This window comes from Mesoplodon mirus (genome assembly GCF_964341445.2).
Source record: "Mesoplodon mirus genome assembly, chromosome: 3".
Taxonomy (NCBI): domain Eukaryota; kingdom Metazoa; phylum Chordata; class Mammalia; order Artiodactyla; family Ziphiidae; genus Mesoplodon; species Mesoplodon mirus.
The window spans coordinates 18161849-18176364 of NC_138978.1; the positions used below are offsets into that span (position 1 = coordinate 18161849).

Genomic DNA, 14516 nt, shown 5'->3' on the forward strand with positions numbered 1-14516 from the left:
ACTTAAGCCAAGTGCCTGGCGCTGAGGCGAGGCCGGGCGGAGGTCGAGTGACACTAGGGAACTAAGAGCGCGGACCAGCCCCGGGTCGTACGGCCGGGAGCGGATAGGTTGGGCGCACCGCAGGACTGAGGGAGGACCGTCTCCTGGTGCCGCGGCTCCGTGGACTGGGGCGCCACACCCTCGGAGCAAGACTGCAGCACCCGGTTCCCACAAAAAGGAACACTTCCATCTTTGTCATCCGGCGGCCTGGCACGGCCCGATGGCTGGGCTGGGGGAAAGTTGCAGAGAAGTCCGAGCGCAGAGAAATCCGGCGGAGGGCGCTTTAGAACGAGCCGGGGCGCCGGGCTCTCTGCCCTGCCCCTAGGGCACCGAACAGGGCGGCCCCGGTAGCTCCGCCGCGCCGTCGGACCGCGCCGGAGCCCGGCCCGGGGCTCGAGGGCGACGGGGAGAAGGGGCCGGGGCCCCGGGCGGCTGAGGTGCCCCCTCCTGCGCGCCCGGAGGGAGCGGCCCAGCGCGCCCGCCCGCTCTTTCTTTTTCGCGTCCCTCCCTCCACTGCCCCCGCCCTCGCTCCCTATTTGGAGAGGAGACACCCCTGACGTCGGAGCCGCTCGGCTCGCCGCTCCCCCGCACCGCGCGCCCGCCCGGGGCCGCAGACAGCGCGCAGCGCAGCCCAGCCGAGCCTCGCGGGGCCGCCGCCAGCCCTGCCGGCCGCCTCCCCGAGCCTCCCGGGGGCGCCGCGTCTGCCCCCCGCGGCCCGCAGACAGCTCCGCAGGAACCGGCGGGCGCGCCGCGCTTCCCACCGCCGCCGCGCGCGCGGTAAGTCCCGCCCGGGCCGGCACGCGGGCGCCCAGCTTCCAGAGGCTTCGGCCGCGGGCGCAGCGCCGCGCCCCCGGCCCTCCCGCCAGCCCAGGGCACCGTGCGGAGGCGCCGCCGCCGAGCCCGGGAGCGCTGGGGGCTCGGGGCGCCAGGGCTGGGGACGTGGGCGCGGCACGGGGTGGCCAGGGAGCACCCCTGCGCCCTGAGCCGGTCCCCCGACTCAACAGGGGTTTCCATTTCTCGGTAGGAGTTCCGCGGCCAAGAGAGAAAGGGAGGGAGATGCGCGGCCGAGAGAAAGCCGGGCGGGTCGAGGGCGGGTCGGGCCGCGCGGCCGCCGGGGCAGCGCCCGGAGCTCGGCCGCGGGGCTCGCGCGTCCCCGCTGCTCTGTCCGGGCCTCGCCGCGCCGCGAGCCTCTCCACTCCCGTACGTTTCTGCCTCCTTTTTGTCTCTCTCTGTGTTTCTGTCTCCCCATCTGCCTGTCTCCGTCTCTCCGTTTCCGTTCCTCTTTCTCTGGTTCTGGTCCCTTTCTTTCTGTTTCTCCGCTTCTGCCTGTTTTCCATTTCCCTGGGTTTGTGCCTCTGCCTTTATGTTTTCTCTCCGTCTCTCCGCCTGCCCCGCTGTGGGAGTCTCTCTCTGAGTTCCTGCGTCTTCCTGGTCCCCCGCCCTCAAATTCGGACAGCGCCCCCAGCCCGGGTCGGAGGCACGGGGCCCCCACCGGGCTCGTGAATAGTTTCCTAGACCTGGTAAAAGAAGCGAAACCCTCCCCCTACCTTCCGCCTGCCCCGGGGGACTGGCCTGGGTCATCCCCCTGGAATTGAGTCTGGGGCAGGGGAGCCAGCCTTTCCGGGGGCTCAGTTTTCTTAAGAGTTCCACCCCCGCGAGGCGGCCTGGACAACTGGGCCGTGCCGCCGGCCACCTGCCCGCCCTGCTCCCTGGGCGGGGCGATTCTGATCTTTTACAAGCCGCAGCAAAGGGGGCAGCTGGCCGCCTTGGCGTGGCCAGGGGGTTGCCCGGCGCCCGGGGAGAAGGGCACATTTTCAGGCTTTCCGAGGTCCTCGCTCAGCTGGAGGACACCAGCCTGTAACTACGGGAACCCCAGGAAAACAGAGGTCAGGGCCGGAGGCCAAAGGCTGGGCGCTGACGGGGGATGGGGGTGGGGAAGCAATTTGTCAACAAGGAGCCCCTCACCCTTTGTTACTGTGGAAACCACCAGCCTCCTGAAACTCCTCCAGTTGCTGGGGCCGCTTGGGTGTGGTTTGCCTTTGGTTGGGGCCAAAGAAAAGGCGAGGCTGGAGCATTTCGTCGGTGACCCCCCCCATCCCCACCCTTGCGAGCTGGACCTCTTTCTCTTGGGCCTGTGTGCTAGAGGGTGGACCCAGGAGGATGTGCTGTGCATTAGCCGCATATATCTTCATCCTTTCAGAGTGAAATTTCCAAATGAGTTCGCTCCTTCTCCCCACCCCCACCCCCAAGGGTCGCAGACTGCGGGAGCGGGCAGGGATGCTGGTGGAAGTCTGCAGTGGGACTTCTGCTGAGCAGATGTGTAGGCCGGCCCTGAGCAGCTCATTAGCATCGATTTGTTTTGGAGACAGTTTTCGGTCAGGAGGGTCTGCGGGCAGGCGGGCCGTGGTCTCGGCTGGGGGGCTGTAGCCAGGGAGGTGGAGCTGCTTGGCAGAGATGGGCAGGCCTTTGGGGCATGGGCTTGGCCCTTCGTGTCCACCCCTGGACGGTTGGTTCATGCTCTGCCAGCGCTGACGGAAGGAAGGAAGCCACCCTGTGGTGACTGGGGTCATGGAATCACAGTGGCCTTAAGCAGCGTGCTGGAGCCAGGCTCCTCTTGAGGGAATCTGCTAGGATGGACTTTCCCAGGCCGTGCTTCCCATTTCACAGGGGCAAATGGGAGGCCTGGGCAGGTGAAACGAGTGGTCAGTGGCCTCTAAGCACTGTACTGTCCTGTCTCCAGGCACACAGGGAGTCAGCGGGTGAGCTTGGGCCTGAACTTGTCCTTGGACCTCAGAGTGGGCCTGCTGAGCTGATCAGGACTGGGGTCTGACCCTGGCTCGCCCCTCCCTTCAGTTGCACCATTCAAGGAAGTCCCCTGCGCTCATTCCAAGACCTGCCGCGGTTGCCTCACTCCTGCTGACCCCCAAGCCTAGGGCCGCGGCCACAGATGCCACACCCTCTGCACCCAGCAGCATGTACGGCCCGGCAGCCAGGCCCAGCCTGTTTGCTCAAAGTTGCTGGTCTTTCTGGGACCCTTTCCCTTCAGTCAGTGGCCCAAGAATTAGAGTCTGAGTGGGATCTTCCTCTCCGCTCCCAGCCTGGCAGCATAGACAGTTCATAAAACCCTCGCCCAGCCATCATCTTGTTTGAGTTTCCCCTAAATCCATTTTCTTCAAGGCAGATGCAACCCCGGGGTTTAGATATTCTCTGGACGCATTCAGGATCCAGTGGGAGGGAGGGGGAGGGGGAGGGGAGGGGAAAGGGGGAGGGGAGGGGAAAGGAGGGGAGGGTAAGGGGGTGTGTGTGGTGGGGGAGGGGGAGACAGAAGGGTGTAGGCAGAGTTCAAGGAGGGTGAGCAGCCCTGGGTGACTCAAAGCTAGCCCTCGTAGTGACCTCTGCTGAGGACATCCTGTGACAGGCGTCCTCTCCTGAAATTTCCATGCCCTCTTCAGTTTAATTCTCACAACTGCCCTAAGAGGCAGCTACCCCCACTTTGCAGGTGAGGAAACTGAGGCACAGAAAAGTTAAAGGGGCTGAGCTAGGGTTTGAACTGGGGTCTGTCACAGTCCGTTGTGAATAAAGGAGACCCAGACCTGGCCCTTTGTGTGTGTCAGGGTGGGGCGGGGGGGAGAACAGGGAGAGGAAGGGACTGGGAGCATCTGGTCTGATAAGTTTGAAAAATAACTCACCACAAACCCCACATGCTTTCTGTGCGAATCCAGATGTCACCAGAGCCCACAGGTAGAAACTTCCATCTGAAGGGGCCTTAGGTGGGAAGGATTTCCAGAGGAGGTTACGGAAAGCAGAAGTTAAAGTTGGGGAGAGGCTTGCCTTCTTCTAACCATTTGCTGGCCCTGCCCTCCAGCTGCTCCCACACCAGGCTGGTTGCTGGGAACCGAAGGCCTGGTGTGTGCATGTGTGTGTTTGGGGGTGAGTGGACCATTGTACCAAGAACATTCTGGTGTACCTGGCCTTAAGGACCCTGAATATTCAGATTTATCCCAAAGAGGAAACGGGGAGGGTGATTATTCACTTGTTTTACTAAATCGACTCCTTGCTGTGCAATGGGTACTCTACAGTGGCTGCGGATGGGCCAGAGGTCTTCCTTGAAATCTAGACCCCTCTGGTGAATTTCAGGTTTGATTCCAGGCGCTAGGCCTAGGCAGTGGGGTGGGTGACCCCTGTCTGCATTGCTGTTATGGGGGACCCTTCCCTGGGGAGTTGGGGGGCTCTTGACCTGGCTGGTCCTCAGAATCATGTGGGAGTGGATACAGATGCCTGGGTTGCACCCCACAACCCAGAGTGTGGGGTCGGGATATCTAGGGCTGGGGCCCGGGCTTCTGAGTTGTTGGCAAGCATCTCAGGGAAGATGCTAGGTTCTGGTAGGCGTGAAACGTAGAGAGGACCCCACAGGCCCGACCCCGAAGCCTGCGTTCTTGCTGTCCCACCCCCGTCCTTCCCCAGGAAGCTGCCAGGGCAGGTGTCCTGTGTCTGCTCACTGCCCTCGTCCCCTGCGTGGGAGACATGGGCCGTCACTTCCTTCTTCTGTGCCTCAGTTTCCACGGGGCTGGAGTCGGTCGGCTGTGTCCCCTCCCCTCCCCCAGGGGCCTTTTTTCTGTGTTGTTGGCAGCCTCAGATGTGTCAGGTGTCGGCACAAGGCCTCTGAGGATCCGGAGGGCTTGGACTGGGGAGTGGACGGTGGGGTGATAGGAAGGTACCCACCCTGGGCTGAGGGTGCCCTGATTGTGGCCTCCCCACAACTCGGAGGAAGGACGGCGCCGTACCTTCCCCAAGGCTCCAGGGAGCCAGGGATCGGCCACGGCCACATGCTCCTCTGCAGGGGAGTCCAGGCTGGGATTTGAACTCTGCCCCATGGGGCGCCCATGCTTCCAGCCCTGGCTGTGGCTGAGCCCCAGAGTGCTGACAGGGGTAAGAGATGCAGCTGCTGGGGCGGGAAGCCCCGGCCTCTTGCTTGCTCCAGATCATTCCCCGTCCCCCTGTCTTCCTCTTCTGTGAAACTCTTGGTGGTTACCCTGCTGCTGTCCAGTTCAAATCTCAGCTTTAGTGAATGCTAACTGTGTCAGCTTGGGCAAATCTCTTAACCTCCCTGTGCCTCGGTTTCTTCACCTATAAAATGGGGGAAATACCGTATCTGTCTCCTAGGGTTGTTATAAGGACCGAATAAGTGAATATACATAAAAGCCTTAGAACGGTACCTGGCCCACAGTTGGGAGCAGCTCTTACTACTAGGAGGCTGGGAGGGCTGTGCTGGGCTGGTACCGGTAAACCCCCTTTCCTGGCCTTGCCCGTGCAGTTCCCTCAACCACGGGTAAAACTAATTGTACTCCTGAGTTCAATCCAGAATTGAGAATCTCTCCTCCCCCGGCCCCTCCAGCTGTCTGACTGCCCCGCACTGAACAGCTGCTTCCTCTTCACCCACCTCCCTCGACCTCCCCTCCAGGCTCTGAGCTCCCCAGGCCCCCACCCTCGCCGCCCTCTCCGCCCTCCTAGAAGGTGCCTGGTAAACCGGTGTCAAACTGCAGGGAACCGCCTGGCCTGGGGAAGGGCACTGCTTGGCCTGATTTGCTGGGGGCCTCGGGACAACCCCTCTGCAAAGCAAGAGGATCGGCTTGGGGGATCCCCTTCCCGCCCTGGCGTTCTGGGACTCCTGTGACTTGTCGTGTGACCTTCAGGGCGGGAGGAAGGGATGAGAATCCGGGTGAGGCTCTCAAGTCTCAGGAAGGAAGGTCCGACTGCTGGATCGAAAAAAAAAATCAGCTGAGCTGCTGCCTGAAAAAACAAAACACAAGCCAACAAAAAATAAAACCTGCTAGCAAAGAGCCGAGTCCAGTGTGAAGCGGGGGCAGCAGGGGTTCTTGGGGGCTGGGCGGGGGTGTGTGTGTGGGAGACTGGCCCCGCATCGCCCCCGGCTCCCTGCTCCAGCATCCAGCTTTGGCTCTGATGCCAGCCCAGGCCTCCTCACCATCCCCCCGGGGGAAGGGAACTGGCCTGAGGTGGGTCCCTGCTGGGTGCTGGGTGCTGTCATCGCATCCTCCCAGTCATTTTCAAGGAAAGGGTTCTGCTCCCCGTTTTAGGGCTGAGGTCGGTGGGTGCAGAGAGGCGGACTGTTCTTCCAGAAGTCACGCAGCTCCTAGGTGGGAGGCCTGGGACTTGAACTTAGGAGGCTCCCGCGGCCGTGCTTCGGCTGGAGCTCAGGGCTGCTGGCCTGGGGAGGCTGAGCGCGGCCTGGCCCCTCTTCTGAGGTCCCGGCCAGGGCTTGGTGAGAGGCCGGGCCTGGTGGGTCGGGTTATAACATCCCCCCCTCTGTAGGCCCAGCTGACCTTTAGCTGTGCCCTAGAGAGGGGGGTAGATAAGGGAGGTGGCCTTCTGCCGCAGTTTATCTCATTTGCCCTCAGCGTCTGCTACAACCTGACGCATGATAACCAGTCCTCACCCTCCAGGCCGGTGACTCCCCTGAAACACTCACCGGTGTCCCATCTCCCACTACCTTGTTATTAACCTCAGCCCCCATCTCACCTCCGCTCCCCCTTAGCCTGGTCCGGGCCGTAGCGTCAGTCCTAACCTCTCCTAATCCAAACCCCAGACCAGCCCCAGCGCTCATCTCCAGGCTGCTTTCATTACAACCTCAGGCTCCGTTCCCCATCCTAAGGAAACCTAACATCGCCCCCTGCCCCACCTGACCTGGCCTTCCTGGGGAATCCTGATGGAGTCAGACATAGGACAAAAGCCCCCGGACCTCTCTGAGGCCTCTAGGGGCCGGTCTCGCCCGGGGAGGCCCAGGGAGCTCTGGCCTTAGGTGGGTCTCCGCTGGTGTGCTACGATGGTCGGACCCTGGTGCAGAGGCTAATTCCCCAGGGACAGGAAAGGACCTGGTGGGGTGAGAAAGCCTCCTGGATGCTAAGGGTGTTGAAAAATTAGGTTGCCAGTTAGGAACAAGTCCATTCTATTTTCTTAGGATGTGGCTGTACTGAAAACATGGGCTTTGCTGTCCACCTTGTGAGTGAGACCGGAAATGTGTGGGTGAGAGCCTGGGTCATGACACAGACTCCCTTGGGATGGGGCAGACGGTCTGGACTCACCTCCCACTGCTCTGCCTGCTTCACCCCTCCCCACTGGGCTGGGAGCAGGGGTCACCCAGGCATTGAGATCCACTGAGGTGGGACTTGTCTCTGCTTCCGGAGACCTCCTGCAGGGAGAAGGGGCAGGACCTGAGCAGAGCCTGCTGGATGGAGAGAGTGGGGCGCTGCAGAGGCGCTTACAGCTCCGCACGCCGGCCTGGGCCCTCCCTGCAAGACCAGCTGAGTCAGCCCACGTAGTTAGCCTGCAGGAGCGGGCAAGACCCCCCAACACCTCTCACTTCCCGACTTTTTACCAAATACCTGCCACTTCAGCAGAAGGTGGGCTGAGGGTAGCGTTGTTCTGAATGGGATTTCCAGCCCTGAGCCAGCCTGACTAGTACTGGGCATCTGTGGGACCAGTGGGACCATACTTGGCCCTTGCTCCCACTTCGGCCCCACCCAGGCCCCTCTGGGGACTGTCCCAAGACACAGAATCCCAGTCTGACCGAGCTAGACCACTTCTTAAGCCTGGCCTGCGTATCAGAACCACCCTGGAAGCTTGTAAAAAAAATTCACAACCCCACCCCACCCTAGAACTTTCACTTCACTAGTCCTCAGGGAATTCTGACGCTCTATCAGGTTTGGAAACCACCAGTCCAGGGCACCCCACTCATTTCACAGGTGGGGACACAGGCCACAGTGTCCAGGGTCCCACAGCATGTGTGGATTCCAGACTCCCAGTCCAGTGCCTTTTCCCCAATGTCCTGCCCCCCAGAGGACCCCTTTGTGAGCATTGCCCTCACTTCCGAATCTCTCTGAAGCCTCCCCCCTCCACAATTCTTGCAGTGGGAGAGTGGGCGAAACCTACAGAAGATGAAGTTGGGGAACATTGGGAAAATCCCCTTTGAGTCAGTGCTTGCAACACACACTCTGCCCTGCACCGCCATCTCCTGGCAGATTCTGGTATTGCCTTATTAGTGCCTCGCTCCATCCAATTCGCAGTGGGTCAAGCCCCTGGCTTGGATTGCCTCCCCTCTTGTTTGACTCAGGGGTGAGGTTGGAGCTGGAGATAGTGATGTGTGTGTAGATTCAGGACTTGGGGCTCTGATGGGGCATCCAAACGAGAAGTACAGTCTAGTTTGGGCTTAGTTTTTTCACCTGAGGTCCACCCATCCAAGGTGGCACAAGAATTCACAGTGACATGAAGATGGTTAGCTTGCTGACAGCCGTGGCAGCATGTCCAGGAAACCTGCTGGCTGGCCAGCCGCTCAAGGACCCACAACATCACAGTGAGGAGGGAGCTAATGATTGTTCAATACTCAACAGGGTGCTTGGAAACTGAGTGTCTGGCTTAGTACTTGCAATAATCATTGCCACACACAGCATCACCATCCCCCTTTAGATGAAGCAAGTGAGGCACAGAGATAAAAAGTAACTTGCTCAAAGCTACAAAGTAAGTTATAAAGATAACTCACACATGTGGAATGTATATTATCTGCTAGTCTCTCTGCTCAGGGCTTTTCATGAAATACCTTGTTAATCTCCATGATACCCCATCTGATACTCATACTATTAGCAGCCCCAGTTTTGAGGTTCATACAGGAGAAAATAACTTGTCCAAGATTGTGCTTGGCTAGTAAGTGGCAGAGGTAGGATTTCAACCCAGACAGTCAGGTGTCAGAGCCCACGCTGTAACACCACTGCCCCCCTGCCCTCTGCCCAGCCTCCTGGACCCTGCTGGCCTCACCTGCAGTCTGTACTCAGTTCAAGGGCTCCAAAGGTCACGGGCACGATGCTTCGGGTCCTGGTGGGGGCTGTCCTCCCCGCCATGCTGCTGGCTGCTCCACCGCCCATCAACAAGCTGGCACTGTTCCCGGATAAGAGCGCCTGGTGCGAGGCCAAGAACATCACCCAGATCGTGGGCCACAGCGGCTGTGAGGCCAAGTCCATCCAGAACAGGTGGGATCCCGGGGTGGTGGGTGGAAGGGATGAGGACACAGGCCCAGGAGGGAGGAAGAGGACAGGGCTGCCCATTCTTGCCTCCGCCGTGGTGACACGGACGTGGTGGGCTCTCCTCCCGCAGGGCGTGTCTGGGACAGTGCTTCAGCTACAGCGTTCCCAATACCTTCCCGCAGTCTACAGAGTCCCTGGTGCACTGCGACTCGTGCATGCCGGCCCAGTCCATGTGGGAGATCGTGAGTACAGCTGCCCGCTCCTGCCCAGCTTCTGCCCAGAGCCGGCACCGGTCTTGGCCACAAGTGCTTAGTGAGGCCCCACTGTGGGCAGGGTTCAAGCCTCGTGCTGGAGATACAGACGTGGTCCTTGCCACATGATGGCTCACAAGTCCAACACCAGCATGCACAGGACAAGAGCTCTTTCTGAAGCTCTGTTCTGACGTCAGTCACATGGTAGAATCCTTTCGGTGGCTTCCCATTGTTACACGATGAGACCAAAATCTTCGCCAGGCCCCATAAAGCCTGCCCACAAGGCATGGTCTGGCTCACCAGTCTTTCTAGCTTCATCTTGCCTCTCTCACCTTCTTCACTAGCTTGACCCTGACACCAATCCTACCTCCTTTCAGTCTTTCTTACCTACTCCGCTTATGACCACCACGGGGCCTTTGCACATGCTCTTTTCCCTGTTTGGCATACCTTTCTCCTCCTCCCCCCTTAGTTAAATTCTAGTCATTCCTCTGCGCTTGGCTCAGGCATCATTTTCTCAGAACCCCTTTCCTGATCCCCCAGGCACTGTGTACCTCTGCTTTGAGCATCTGTCACACACAGTTTTTCATCTGCATTTGGGTGATTTTGACAAGTCTGTTTCCTCTGCTAGACTCTGAGTTCCTTGCAGGACCATGCCTGTCCTTGTGTCCCCAGAGCTGGCATGGAGAAGGTGCTCTGTGGAAGGAGGGAGGGAGAGACAAGGAGGAAGGAAAGGAAAAAGAAAGGGCGGCTAGTGATGCGACAACGGGAAGAGTGAACGCTAACGGGGCTTGAACAGGGCGAGCCTTGGCTGGGCGGGGTGGGGGGGTGTTGGGAGGGGCTCGCTGAGGAAGTGATGTCTGGGCTCGGGTCCAGAGGTTGAGTAGAAGTTAAGTGGGCAAAGTCTAGGGTGGTGGGGAGGGGACGGGTGGGGCAAGGACCTCCCAGGCAGAGGGAATGGCATGTGCAAAGTCTCAGGCAGATCAGGCAGGACCGAGTTGGCGGAAGTGGGGCAAGGTCAGGGGTGGAGAGAGAGGTCCTCCGGGGATCAACCTCAAGGTCCTGGGTGGCCTGAGTCAGGAGTCGGTTTTTCTGTAAGAGCAGTGGGAGCCCTGGGTTGGGGGGGAATTTCAGGCAGGGGCCGACCACTTGGGTCCCCTCAAGGTGCCCTCTGGCTACTGTGGGGATGGGCAGGAAAGTGGCAGTACGTGAGGAAACAGGTCAGGTGTCTCCTGCAAGGACTCACCCCCCTCCCCCTGGACGGGCCCAGGTGTCCCAGGTGGGCTCAGGCTTCTGGGGTCTCTGGGGTTCTTGGTCCCATGAGGACTGTTACCCTTGGGGCCTTCCTGCCTGCCCCAGGCCCTTGGAAACTTCTCTCCCCTTCTCTCCTGCCCTCCGCAGGTGACCTTGGAGTGCCCTGGCCATGAGGAGGTGCCCAGGGTGGACAAGCTGGTGGAAAAGATCCTGCACTGCAGCTGCCAGGCATGCGGCAAGGAGCCCAGTCACGAGGGGCTGAGCGTCTACGTGCAGGGCGAGGACGCGCAGGGCTCCCAGCCCGGCCTCCACTCCCACCCGCACCCTGGCGGGCAGACCCCCGAGCCCGAGGATCCCCCCGGGGCCCCCCATGCAGAGGAAGAGGGGGCTGAGGACTGAGGCCCCCGACTCTTCCTCCCCTCTCGTTCCCTGTGGAATGTGGGGTCTCACCCTCCCGGGGAAGAGTTGGGGGAGAGGCTGAAGCCCCCCTTTGGCACTGGATGGACTTGGATTCAGACTTGGACTTGGAATGCTTCCCGGTTGCCATGGAGATCTGAAGGGGGTGGGACTGGCGCCAAGCTGCACAATTTAATATATTCACGAGTTGGGGGGAAGAAGCAGAGGTCTTCAGGGTTCTTTTTCGGAGGGGGGTTCTCTTCTTTTCTGCCTCCTAGACATGTGCCCTGGGGAGGGGGAATAGTTGGCTAAGCTGCTGAGTTGGGGTGAGGCCGTCCAAGACGTGCCAAGGCCCGCACGGCCCCTCGGTGGGGCAGGGCCCTGGGGGTGCAGATGGCGGCGCTGGGCCCTGAGCTGAGGTTGGGCGCCTTGCCTGTGGCAGCCCTGAGGCAGGGCTAGGAAGACCAGTGGCAGAAGCAGGACGCTCCAGCCCCACCGGCTTCCCAAAGGCCTCGCACCCCCGTCCCCAGGGCAGCTTTCCCCGGTGGCCCTGCGGTGGCCCTCCCTCAGTGGCATGGTTGGGAGTCAGGCCTGGGCAGGAGCCTGCTGCTTCATGGCCCTGGAGCTGGGAGCCAGTGGGAGCCAGGCTCCCTGCCTTGGCTTTCCGGGGGGCCAGGGAGGAAGGCAGGGGAGGAGGAGCCTTGCTGGGCCAGGGGGAGGGGATGACGCCCTCGACCAGCGAGCATCCTTCCCTCCTCGCCCTCTCCCAGATCTTAGTGCCTCTCCCTGCCCCCTGGTTCTAGGCCCCTCAAAGCTGATGGAGCCAGCCTCACCCTCTTGGGAATATCGGATGCTGGGGAGGGGTCTCCCTTACCCAGAGGTTCCCAGGAGGGACCTGGGTGGGATGGATTCTGGATGAGCCTCAAGGAACGAGGAAGAGGAGGGGTGAGGACGCGTGGGGCGGCTGTGTTCACTGTGGCTCTCCAGCTGCCTAGTCCCCTCCCCCCACTCCTCCCAGCCGCACTTTAGCCCTAGAGGGGGTGCGGGGCCCCGGGGGGCGGGGCTGGGCAGGTGGGCAGGGAAGAAGGCCCCTCCGTACCCACAGCTGCCTGAGTCTGCTCGTCTGTCCCAGGGCTGCTGCCAGCCCCCCCAGCCCCCTGCCTGGGGGTGCCCCGGCCCTCACGGCTATTTCGACAAGAGCTTCTGGAGCTTGTAACCAGTAGGATGGACCCCGAGTTTTCTCATGAATAAATTCGTTCAACACCTGTGTTCTCTTCCTCACAGGGCAGCCCTGCTGACTCAGGGCTCCCCAGGGGGCGGGAGTCAGGCTGCACGCACATGGAGCCCTGAACGCCCCTCCCTGCCGCATCCTGGTGGTCCTCACCTTCCCGCCTCCCCGGCTCCTGGCTCCCCACCTCCCGCCTCTGTCCTTGGCTGTTTCTGGCCTCGCATATACGTTGGCTGGGCCTCCAGAACCCCTTTTCTGTCTTTGACCTTTGATCCCTTAGGCCCATGACACCTCTTCACTCTCACGGTGACCCTGCATCAGCCCTTCCCTGCACCCCAGCTGGCTTGGCCTCTGGAGAAGGGGAAACAGGCAAAAACTAATGGTTACAAATTGATACAGGAAGTGGGGTGCTGTACTAAGTACTTTATATCAATTAACTCGCTGAATCACCACCACCCTGCGATGCAAATACTGCCCTTGTTTTACAGAGGAGGCATTTACAGAGGGATGAAGTAATTTGCCCAGGGCTGAGGAATGTCTCCAGTAGGACTTGAACCCAGGCAGGCTGGCTGAATCAGTCTTCTCGGTATAACCTTAGTAACTGCCATTTGCTGACCACCTACTATGTGCCGGGCTGGGTGCTTGACAACTCTGGAGTCCCTTCCCCTTCACGATGACCCTATGGGTTTGAGATCATCGCCTGCATGCAGCTGAGCTCAGGGCCCCCCAGATTCTCCATTGAGACGGGGCTGGTGGGATGGGTGAGAGCTATGACTCTTCCTTGCACACATTGCTGTGACCACCAATACCAGGCAATTTATATATATTGTTTCTAATCCACGGAGCATCTTCATTTTGCAAATGTGAACTGAGGCCTTTATGCCCTGGGAGTGATTCCCCCCGGCTGGGAGGCAGCGGCGCGCGCGGATTCCAGTCTAGCGCCCTCTAATGATAACAGTTGTGTACTACACACACGATTTCCTCCGGGTACCAAGCCTTCCCTTTATGGCGGCTCTGTACTGTTGTGTAGGTTGTGTACTTCCCAACTACAGAATGGCGCTTCTTGCGGTCATGCAGGACACAACTATCCAGGGTGGTCCTGTGTCCTTTGATGTGGAATTGGGTTGGAGAAAAGTATATCTCTCCTGCACGCAGACCTCAGTGACCTCTCAGTCAGGCAGGGATAAGCCCTGGCCATATTAACAATCCTTCTATACAGCTGGAGGTGGGGACTGACTGGAGGGCACAGAGAAAGTACTCAGAGACCAGGTCCAAATAAAGGACTTCCTGGGGTGGTGTCCTTGGCACTAGGCCTCTGAGACCTGAGCATCAACTTGGCAGGATGAGTCTTGGTCAGGAACTGCCTTCATCCTGTGTATGGAACAAGGTGGGGTATAAATGGATAGATATGTAAAGAAATTAATAAGAGCTGGTTGAAAAGGAGGCAGGCAGGTGGGTTGGCACGGCTGGTGGCAGGCCTGGAGTGGTAGCCAGAGTTCAGACTTCACTCTCATCGCAGTAAGAGCCCTGGAGGTGTCTGCACAGAACTGGGTTTCAGCGAGACGAAAAGGAGTCTTGTGGGGGGAGGAGGAGGGGGAGGCTGGAGACCGGCTGGAGGCTGCAGTAGTCCAAGCAGGAGGTGATGGAGACCAGAATTGGGTGGGGGCGGGGGAGGCCTAGGGAGGCAGGGCCATGGTAAAGAGGCGGGGCCACACAGGAGAGGCGCTGCTGATTGGATGTGGGAGCAGCAAGTGGGAAGAGCCAGATCTGCGAGAACAGAGAAGCATCTCTAGTTGTGCCAGTTTGCTAATGGGAGTGAGATGTGGATTAGTGACAGCCAATTTCTCTCTTCTCCAACCTCAAACTGAACCACCAAGACAGCCCAGAAGAAAAATTGAAGGTCCCCCTCCACCATTCTCCCCAATCTCCACAAGGGTGGAGGGATTGAAAATCTTTACAAGGGATAAACACTGACGCAGCACTGTCCACGCTGGCCCCTCTCCGGATGGGCAGGTAAGTAGTACCAGCTTCCCCTCCTTGTTTGCCTGTATAGAGCCAGTAACTCCCATCTAGTTTTCCTCCCATGCTCTGAGCCTCTGGGAAAATCCTGTCTGCCTGGGTTCAAATCCTGGCAGGGCTACTTCCTAGCTGCGTGATCTTGAGTAAGTCACTTAAGATCTCTGAGGCTCAGTTTTCCCATTAGTAAATTGGGGAATAATGATCGCACCACCTCATTCCCAGAGTCGTGGGAATGAATCAATGTACATGTAGAGCTTGGAACAGTGCCTGGCATATAATAGAACCTCAATGAATGTCAGC

The 14516-nt window shown here is 59.7% G+C and overlaps 1 protein-coding gene across 2 annotated transcripts; it reads left to right on the forward strand.

Annotated features, from left to right (window-relative positions):
• Positions 1-658: 658 nt before the first annotated feature.
• Positions 659-12232, forward strand: NBL1 (NBL1, DAN family BMP antagonist). 2 transcript variants are annotated; one of them, XM_082614509.1, is made up of 4 exons: positions 659-816; positions 8842-9077; positions 9202-9313; positions 10721-12232. In XM_082614509.1, exons 2-4 carry the CDS (start codon positions 8911-8913, stop codon positions 10970-10972), a joined length of 531 nt encoding a protein of 176 aa, XP_082470635.1. In that variant the 5' UTR covers positions 659-816; positions 8842-8910; the 3' UTR covers positions 10973-12232. The 2 variants fall into 2 exon arrangements, with proteins under 2 accessions (XP_082470635.1, XP_082470636.1); XM_082614510.1 differs by having other exon boundaries at positions 8883-9077.
• The last annotated feature ends 2284 nt before the right edge of the window (positions 12233-14516 follow it).

Bases quoted from the DNA above. Each gene is read 5' to 3' on its own strand.
- NBL1 (XM_082614509.1), top strand. From the start codon at position 8,911: ATGCTTCGGGTCCTGGTGGGGGCTGTCCTCCCCGCCATGCTGCTGGCT. The intron at 9,078-9,201 runs GTGGGATCCCGG...CTCCTCCCGCAG, and splicing joins GCCAAGTCCATCCAGAACAG to GGCGTGTCTGGGACAGTGCT. The intron at 9,314-10,720 runs GTGAGTACAGCT...TGCCCTCCGCAG, and splicing joins CCCAGTCCATGTGGGAGATC to GTGACCTTGGAGTGCCCTGG.